At 48.4% G+C, this 9,348-nt stretch overlaps 1 protein-coding gene across 3 annotated transcripts in view; it reads right to left on the bottom strand.

The window, feature by feature from the left end:
- Positions 1 to 315: 315 nt before the first annotated feature.
- ARIH2 (ariadne RBR E3 ubiquitin protein ligase 2) overlaps positions 316 to 9,348 on the bottom strand; it is a 47,661-nt gene continuing 38,628 nt past the window's right edge. For 2 of the 3 annotated variants that reach the window (XM_081817191.1, XM_081817193.1), the window contains 9 exons: positions 9,160 to 9,269; positions 7,290 to 7,407; positions 6,242 to 6,292; positions 6,130 to 6,151; positions 4,270 to 4,421; positions 3,315 to 3,458; positions 2,631 to 2,699; positions 1,025 to 1,108; positions 316 to 799 (listed from right to left, as the gene is read on the bottom strand). In XM_081817191.1, coding sequence (XP_081673317.1) covers positions 728 to 799; positions 1,025 to 1,108; positions 2,631 to 2,699; positions 3,315 to 3,458; positions 4,270 to 4,421; positions 6,130 to 6,151; positions 6,242 to 6,292; positions 7,290 to 7,407; positions 9,160 to 9,269 — 822 coding nt within the window. In that variant the 3' untranslated portion in view covers positions 316 to 727. The remainder of the gene's footprint in view (positions 800 to 1,024; positions 1,109 to 2,630; positions 2,700 to 3,314; positions 3,459 to 4,269; positions 4,422 to 6,129; positions 6,152 to 6,241; positions 6,293 to 7,289; positions 7,408 to 9,159; positions 9,270 to 9,348) is intronic. The other variant, XM_081817192.1, reaches the window with a different exon arrangement.

The raw sequence follows: 9,348 nt of genomic DNA, 5'->3' as shown, positions 1-9,348 counted from the left end.
CAATAACACCCTGTGACAAGGCCCCTTTCTGTATTATCTCCTCCCTGCAAGGTAAGGCAGGTGCACCCGACCACAGAAGGGTCCCCCAAGGACCAGGCAGGAGGCATGATGTGACTGCCAGTGCTCCATGCCCGTTACACAGGCCAACTCAATTCCCCACCGTCCACCACCCACACTCTTCCCGAGACACCAGCTGTGGCCAAACCCATGAGAATCTGGAAAACAGAGACCACCCTGGAATCCTCTTGCGGGAGACATTCTGAGGCAGGATGGGCAGGCAGCATATGTTACATTCTAAGTAAAATAGCTAGAGGGTAAAACACTCCAATGCCAATTTATTTTTAAAAAGGGTTCTGTGTAATTCTATGGTTTGCCCTTTTTTTTTTTTATAATTATACAACCTTTGAAAATTACATAAGTTGTAATGATCTAATACTATTAATAGTCATTCAGAAAAAACTCTCCCTCCCTCCCAACAACCATCCAGGGGGAATTAAAAGTCCTGAAAAGAGGCCAATTCAACATGGCCTCTACCCTGGTAGAAACAAAAAGCAAAAAGATGAGAAGAAAACAGAAATGGACTAACAGGTGCGTGGCCAGTGTCTGTCAGGAGTGGGGCCCTGGCTGTTGCCTGAGGTGGTGAAAGGCAGAGCCTGCAGCATGCAGTTCGGCAGCCGGGAGGCCTCGCAGCCACATCGTCCTCACTCCAGTGCGTCCGTGTCCCAATCTAGGTGTCATGGAAATCCTTCAGCAGGGTTCTCCTCCGCTGCTCTGCTATGTGCATCTGGTTCTCTAAATCCTGCAGCAGGGAAGCAAGATGGTGCTTGCACGGCCCAGTCCCGAGAGTGCGAAACAGCCAAAGCCACCCCCACCACTGGCAGGGGCTTCGAGGGGTCAAGGCACTGCCCTTCCCACCCTGCTCTGCAGCAGCTTCTGGTCCACAGGCTAACATCCCTGTCACCTGTTAACAAGCCAGTCCTCCCTGGCCTGCAACAGAGAGACCAAGAAGGGGGCAGGCACTCACCCCTCTGTCATAGCTGTCTGCACGCTCCACTTTCCATGACAGGTTTTCGATCTCAGCCTCCAGCTGAGCCTGCTGGTATTCAAACTGTATGGGCAGAGCAGGAGGGTCAAAAGGAGAGGGGCTGCAGCCAGGGCAGGGCCTGCAGATGGAGGGGCAGACGCAGCACCTCAGGCTCGCATGAGCTACAGACAACCCTGAGACTGTCCTCAGAGAGCAGTGCTAGGTCCTGCAGCCAGAGCCAGAACCACATCAAAAGGCTACCTGAGGGGCGCCTGGGTGGCTCAGTTGTTAAGCGTCTGCCTTCGGCTCAGGTCATGATCCCAGGGTCCTGGGATCGAGCCCCACATTGGGCTCCCTGCTCCATGGGGAGCCTGCTTCTCCCTCTCCCACTCCCCCTGCTTGTGTTCCCTCTCTCACTGTGTCTCTGTCAAATAAATAAATAAAATCTTAAAAAAAAAAAAAAAAAAAAAAAGGCTACCTGAAGAGTACAGCCAAGCAGCAAGGCCCCACTTACCCTCCACCCCAAAAGAAAGGGGAAAAAATTTAAGCCACTGAAGACAATATTCTCAACATACAGGGAAACAGAGGCTGCAAAAACAAGTCAAAATGGATATTCATAGACATGGTATTCACTGAATACTTAATTTTTCCAGCCCTTCTGCAAATCAAGTCTTAAAAATATTCAAACCATTTGACTTAGTAATTGTGCATCCGTTGTACAATTATACACAAAATGTCCCTCAACGTCTTATTTATAGTAATGAAAAAGAGAAACAATGAACGCCCCAACTGATGGTACAACCATATAATGAAACATTTATGCACATATTAAAAATGGTATTTACCAGCCTGGTAAATAAGGACAGCTGCAACAATAAATGGTTGTAACAATAGAATGTCATGTATATAATTAACATTAAATGTAAAAATAATTTTAAAAGGCTGAAAAATGCTAACAGTAGCCATGTCTTTCTGGTGGGATTATGGATGATGTAAATGTTTTTCTGTCTTCCAACATTAAGCAATAAATGTGAATTACTTTATAATCAGGGGAAACAACCCATATCTAAGATAAAGAATTAAACAAAGATGCAAAAAAGTCCACTATAATTTAGGAACATGCATACTGGGTATCCTCCTAAAGCATGGGTGCTAGCCTCCCAAGAGCTTTTTAGCCAGTTGTCCTATAACTATGGCCATTCAGGGGCTTTGGTATATCTGCCTTGATATTACACACAAAGCCAGGGCCTGAAGTCTATTTTAGAGATGCCTACAGGAGAACTGAACTTTTTTGTTTTTAAAAGAGAGAGAGCGAGAGCGAGCGCATATGCACACAGGGGTGAAAGAATCTTAAGCAGGCTCCGTGCTGAGCGTGGAGCAGGGCTCAATCTCACCACCCTGAGATCATAACCTGAGCCCAAACTAAGAGTCAGATGCTTAACTGACTGAGCCACCCAGGTGCCCCAGGAGAGCTAAACTTTTTAAAACTGACAGTTTTGTTTTGCCCTCCCAACAACCAGGGTCTGGTCCCCACTCTCCAGGAAAGTGCGGGTGGACAAGGATACCTCTGAAGCTAAGAGGGCAGAGCAGAGCTGCTTGGCCTTACCAGCTTCTTCCTGGGTCCAGACTCCATGTAGTAGGCATACGGGTAAGTGTACTGCAGGGTGTATCGGCACTATAACAGAAGAGAGAAGGCCTGCGCGTGTGAACCTAACCCGCACGCATCTCAGGTGGCTTTCACAATTCTTACCCTACCGTGCAAGTTAGCCTGGCTCTACAGATATGGGCTCAAAGGAATGAGGCCAAGCAAAATCAAGAATGAACGGGGGGACAACATGGAGAAAGCTGAAACCGAAATGGTCACAGAACACCCCACAGTTCCTTTTTCAAACTGTGATTTATTACCAGCAGCTGCCTCAATGGCTCTTCCTTCGGGTCGGACATCAGAGTCCACACATCTATCTCATACTTGTCCAAAGACAATCTCTTAGTTTCTTTGGAGTGATGCATGGATGGGACAAAAGAAGAAAAGGGCTCTAGTTTTCCCTGCAGTTCCTTCCTTATGGCTGAGGCAGTGGAATACTCTTCTTGGAAATCCCCTGGCAGCCAGGAGCAGGCTGGGTCCTCAGTGGGCATAGCCCAGGGAAATGTGGGCCCAGAAGCAGAAGCATGTAGAGCGACACAAAGTGCTGTGTTCCCTTGCCCCGTACACTGCCTCCCACCCTCAGACGTCTGGGCCTGACAGGGCCAGGCGCTGGGCCAGGGATCAGAAGAGGGAGGTGGTACAGACCTTGGCCAAGAGCTTGGCAGCATTCTGTAGGTACTGCCAGTCGATCCACGTCCCCAGATTATTCATGACTCTCTCCTGAATCTTTTCATGAATCCGCTGATAGGTCTGTGCCTCCAGCTGCAAGCTCTTGTTGTGGTTTTCCCACTACAGGGTATAGAGAAAGGTGCACAAGTCCTGACAGAAGTTCAGAATAGACACCTTGGTTGGCACAGCATGGCCACAGCTTCATCTAACTTATGGGGACTGTCTGTCCTTGCAAGTGCAGGAGGAGGACTTCTTCTTTTTTAAAGATTTATTTTTTGAGAGAGAGAGAGAGCGTGCGCACGCGGGGCAGGGTGGAGGGGCAGGGGGAGACGGAGAAAAGCAGACTCCCTGCCGAGTGCAGAGCCCAATGTGGGCTGATCCCAGGGCCCTGAGATCCTGACCTCAGCTGAAATCACGAGTCGGCCACCCAGTCGATGGAGCCATTCAAGCGCCCCAGGAGGGGAACTTCCTCAGTCCATACTACTAACCCTGTCCTAAGCAGTGGCCTGCCAGCCATATCACTCTACCATCTAGGGCAACAGGGCTTCAGCCCTGAAGACTAAACAAAGCTAGGCACCCACTGGTCTACTGGGTTTAGAAAGCAAATGCGCCACCCTCTTTGGGCTTCTGAAGGGCCTTCCTGGGAGGAAGGGCCCTCTAAATTCGATTAAGATGGTACTGGATGGAAAAGACTATCCGACGGTCCTCTCATTGTTCTTCAATCCATCATTCAAAGAGCACTGTTGGTCGTGGCTGCCCTGTGGAGCCAGAAAGTCACATTTATGGAAGCAGCACTCAGGCCCACTACAGGAGCTCGTCACCCTGACTTCTGTGTGCACAGACCAGCATACCAGTCCCTGGGAATTCTGCCTCAGCAGGCCAGTGGGAAGAAGCCCACTAAGGAGGAGCAGCTGCAGGAGAAGATGCCTACCCTCTCAAAGTAGAACAAGTACTTCTTGAGGGCCTCCCTGGCCTGCGCTTGTTGGCTCTGGTTGACAATGTCGGGGTTCTCCTTGTACCGACTGCACTCATAGTACTCGCTGCCATGGGTCTTCCAATCTCCTAGACACATCCAGCAGAAGTCTGCAAAGAATAGAAAATGAGGCATTTATACCCACAAGATAAGCCTGTATTCCTCCAACGGCAAAGCAGTGGGACAGACAGATCCTGTGAAAGGGGCGTGAGGCGGGGTTGTGACCTGACCAGAACTTCCTAAGGGTGCCTCTTTCCAGGAGGAAAGTGCACCTCTCCTCTTTGTCACAGAACACTGTCCCTGTAGCCTTTCCTTGCCAATATGAACAATAGCCACCTGTCCTAAGAAGATTTTGTACACAAAGCTGGGAATAAAGGCTTTCTGCTATTTTGTCTTTTTTTTTTTTTTTAAAAGAACAGTTCTATAAAACCAACAGCTACCCAGTAGTTCCTACTCAGAATTATGAGTCTGCGTCTACACTGAGGAAGTGAAGAGGGAAAAATAAAGATCCACCAAACATCCATAAATTACTGTGGTCTAACGGAGAGGGGCCAACCACAGTGCTGTTAGATGGCTCCATCTCTATCCTGTCTGATCTATATCCTGTCCCTGACAAAACCCTGACAGTGGGTAAACTCTGTTTCCCAGGATTCAAGTTGGCTCACTGACTTCTCCAAAGGACCTCATATAAAATTTGGGGAGACCCTCAGAGACCCAGAAGTCGTTCTCTTCTCCTGGGAGCTTTCACTAAACAGCGGCAATACCGCTATCTCCTTAATTAGCTAGGTGGTGTTTGCTACTGTCTTAAATACTACTACGCTGCTTAGGGTTGCCCGTATAGGTGGCCCCATACAGGAATGCAAGGGATGGCAGCTAACTCTGGGTGGTGAGGGATGGGGAGACTTACGGGGAGGGACATACAGGGGACTTCTTGGGTACAAGGAATATGATGGGTACCGGGGTGTTCACTTGCCATTTCTCTTTAAACTGTATGCAAGTCTTATGCACTGTTCTAAGTGGATGATACACGTCCCTCTCACTCAAACACACAAAGACAGAGTGGGATACCACAGAGGAAATATGCCACTACCCATGGCCTCTCTTCATTCTACACTTCACTGTCACTGTTCCCCTCTAACACCTTGCCATGTCCATTCTGATTACGGTGGGCTCCTGGGAAAACACAGGAATACCATTAGATGGACCCTTACAAAGAGGAACCCTCAGGGCCTCTGGTCAGCATTGAAGCTGCTGTGTAGGAGACCTGTTTGGACGTACTTTCTACTTGAACAAATTTTATTTCTTTACTTCATCTGGCAGGAAGGAAAGCAAAACCAATAGGTTCCATGTAAGCTACTCCTGATGGACGAAGGAGATGTAAAAGGCCAAGTCAGAAGCCCGTGTGGAAACTTTGTAAAACCTCGAAGGAAGACTCTTCTGTTACTCCCTCCAATAAAACAGCCTGTTCTAAAAAGGTACCTGTAAGGTAGCACAGATAAACCCCACATTACTTACCTGCCTTGGCAAAAGTAAAAAGAGCACACTAAAATCTTCTTGGATGACTGAAGATCATTAAGGTCTAAGAGTCATCCCAACCTTGACTTCTGACTATCTGTGTCAGCAAGGCGGCAGTGAGATTGTAAGAGGCACCAGAAAGGAGTAAGTGAAAAATCAAGAGCTGCTTTAGGCTGGGTACTGTACGTGACTGAGGCCGCCCTTTGTCACTTCACTACAAAAGCACTCACTAAACAGTGGAGGCCCAGGCACAAGAAACGCGGACTGTGCCCCTGGGCCTTGTGTACCACGCCTGGGACTCACCGTGTTTACACTTGGAGCATTGCTGTCAGAGGGAAACAGAAGAGAACATGTTAAGGGCAGGCTGACCAAAGGCTCCATGGCACATATGCAGAGGGTACGGGCTTCTGCTCACCATGTGATTGCAGCCTCCGTTCTTCTCAATGCAGATGTTGCACTTGGGACACTGAGGAGACAGAAGGGCGCCATTAGGCTCACACACCACCAGGCCGGTTCTAAGACAAATTACACAAAGCTCCTGGCACCCGTGCCCAGTAGCTCATCGTGCGAGCCCTTGAGGGGAGGAGCATCTCACTTAAATGTGGCGGGTCGCTGAGGCTGGAACAGCAATTCAAGGAAATGAGGTCAGCACATTTGGCTCTGAAACACTCCAAGCACCGGCTGAGCCCCACTAAGTCTTCCACCATCTGTCTCTGCCACGAGGCTGCTCAGATTAAGCACAAGCTGAGTCAGCACAAAGCCTTCCTGCTTGGGAAGAATGCCAAAGCAACACACGATCTGCCACACTGGACCAAGTCCTGGTCAGCTTGCCTGGACTTCTGCTTCCACAAGGGGGCAAGGGAACCACCTCTAAAGCTCACTTGCTCTCATCTGAGAGATGCCCCAGCCTCGGCAGCAACGCAGAGACCAGTCTGACGCTCTGCTCTCCCACTACCACAAAGCAGACTATGTTTAATGAGGTCACGGTCATGGCTATGCTGTGAGTACAGCAACTCAGCACATGACCAGCACAGGGTAGGTGCTGAGTCACCCAGGGCTCAAGGGGCTGAGGGCCATGTTTTCCCATGGGAAGTTTCAGAATGAGAACTGGGCATGCCTGGGCTTGCATCAGAGCCTTGCTCTTTACTACATGTTGCTATCAACCAACTCCCTCCCAGGGCTGTTAAAGCCTGGGAGGCATTAAAAAAAACCCAGGTTTTCTTCTAATTTGACCATATGGGTCAAACTTTTCCAGGTAGTTCAGTATTTTATTAAAATAAATGCATCCAACACATGCTATGATAGTCCACTGCAAACTCTGCCAACTTTGGGCAAGGGTCTGGCAGCCTCCAGCAAGGGCCCTGGGGCCCTGGGTGTTCTGCTCTCAATGGCCAGCCTCCTGGGTGAGGCCCTAGGCAGCATTAAGGAGGGCAGATCCATGACAGATAAGATACAGTCCTTACGTCTTTAGTGTGAGCACTAATGTAGTTGGCTGTTTCAGAGTCGTCTGCACACTTCGTGAGCCATTTCCGGATTGTGGCGCAGTCTGTGGGGGCGTGATACATCTGACGACACTTGAAACTTAAAACCAGAAAAGAAAAACATTCAAATAATTGTTAGGTCAGGGTCCCATGTTTTCAATTTTCCTTCTGTCCAAGCCAATAGATCCTGAATTAGAGTTTTTCAAAGAAGTCAAGTCACCTCTCAAGGCCTTTGGGATCTTTACTTACCCAGGGCTATGATGAAATACTGTACGAATTTCTCTTCAATCTAAGCACTTCTAAGACACACTCTTAATAAACCCAAATAAAATGCTTGTCTTAAATATCCTGTGTGGTGTTAACCCTCCCTTAAAGGATGTCAAATTCAGAGTTCAGTTCTTCAAAGGGCATGGTGAGGTGCTCTGAGACAGATAACTCAGCTCAGACCCAAGCAAAACCAAGATCCACTTTTTGGGAGCCTTGACTTAACTCCCAGCCAGATGTGCACATGATGTACACATGACAGAACCTGTTCAGTCTGCAGGGCCATGATACCTCTGACAATGCCTGAAACTTAAAATCAGAAAAGAAAACACTCCAACAACTCATCCAGCTAGGCTTCCATGTTTTTAATTTCCCTTTTGTCCAAGCTAACACAACGTTTGGATAGTAAAGGCACTCAGGCAAACAGCCTAACACATGTCCCAGGGAAAGAAGCTCATAATGTGGGACACAGGGGCACCTGGATGGCTTGGTCGGTTAAGTGTCTGCCTTCGGCTCAGGTCATGATCTCAGGGTCCTGGGACTGAGTCCCGTGTCAGGCTCTCTGCTCAGCGGGGAGCCTACTTCTCCCTCCCCCTCTGCCTGTGCTCTCTCACTCTGTGTCAAACAAAAAAAATCTTAAAACAAAAAAAAGTGGGACACAAAGGATGGAGAGCAACTACATTAGTGGTTCTTTTTTATTTATTTATTTTTAAGATAAGCTCTACGCCTAGCATGGGGCCCAACATGGGACTGGAACTCACGACCCTGACATCAAGACCAGAGCTGAAATCAAGAGTCGGACACTTAACTGACAGAGCCACCCAGGCACCCTTATGTTAGTGGTTTTTAATCTTTGGTGAGCCAAAGACTCCCTCAACAATGGTTTGAAAGGCAAGAACACATGCACACACACCCCATTTTCCATGTAGTTTCTCTGAAGCCCCACCATGAATCATCTTAGGGAGGCATGATTAGGGACAGACACAGATGCAGACCTAAATTATGGCTCTGCCATTGCCTTGCATCTCCATTTCCTCCCCTATAACATGAGGGCAACAGTATCAATTGTACACAATTGTGACAATGTAGGTAAAGAGATGAGAATAGTGTCTTTCCCATGGTAAGTCTTCAGTACACTTTATCCCCATATCTACTGAATGGAGTAACCCCAAGTAGACGTAAACTACCTTTATGAATTATAGTGTTATAAAATTAGCCTACAAAGGCCAAGATGGAGGAAGATTCGAACGCCGGAGGTTGTAGCTTTCAAACACAATAATATTCGATTATCTGTGCAGGCACATGCATACCCACACTGACAATCTCTGTGCCATGAGTCTCAGTAGCACAAACCATAGCACATTCTCCAAGAATCTGTGCCACTTTTTTGTTTCTAGACTGAGCATTATCAAACATCCCGTGGAACATGAGATGCTGGGTACATATCCTGCCTCCTCGGAGCAGAGCTGCTAGTTAGGCTCAAAGACCCTGTCTTTCCCAGCCCCATCCTCACCCACAGCAACAGCAGTGGTGCTTTGGAGGACAAGGCAGGAGCCCAGGGCTGTTCAGCACCCACACTCACTCTTACCAGAACACCTCGTTGCACCGATTGCACTGTACTCGGCGAGCTCTAGGCTCCTGTACCCGAATAACCATGGGGCAGTCTGCACCAGGGCACAGCTGGAGCTGGTAGTGACTCTGTGAACACACCAAGGGGAAACAATGAGGACATCCCCTAGTCACTGCTTCCAAATCAGACTTCCCTGCAGCTCAAACA

This window comes from Leptonychotes weddellii, chromosome 1, assembly GCF_054177405.1.
Source record: "Leptonychotes weddellii isolate Sample4059 chromosome 1, ASM5417740v2, whole genome shotgun sequence".
Classification (NCBI taxonomy): Eukaryota; Metazoa; Chordata; class Mammalia; order Carnivora; family Phocidae; genus Leptonychotes; species Leptonychotes weddellii.
This window is presented reverse-complemented; position numbering and strand designations above follow the sequence as displayed.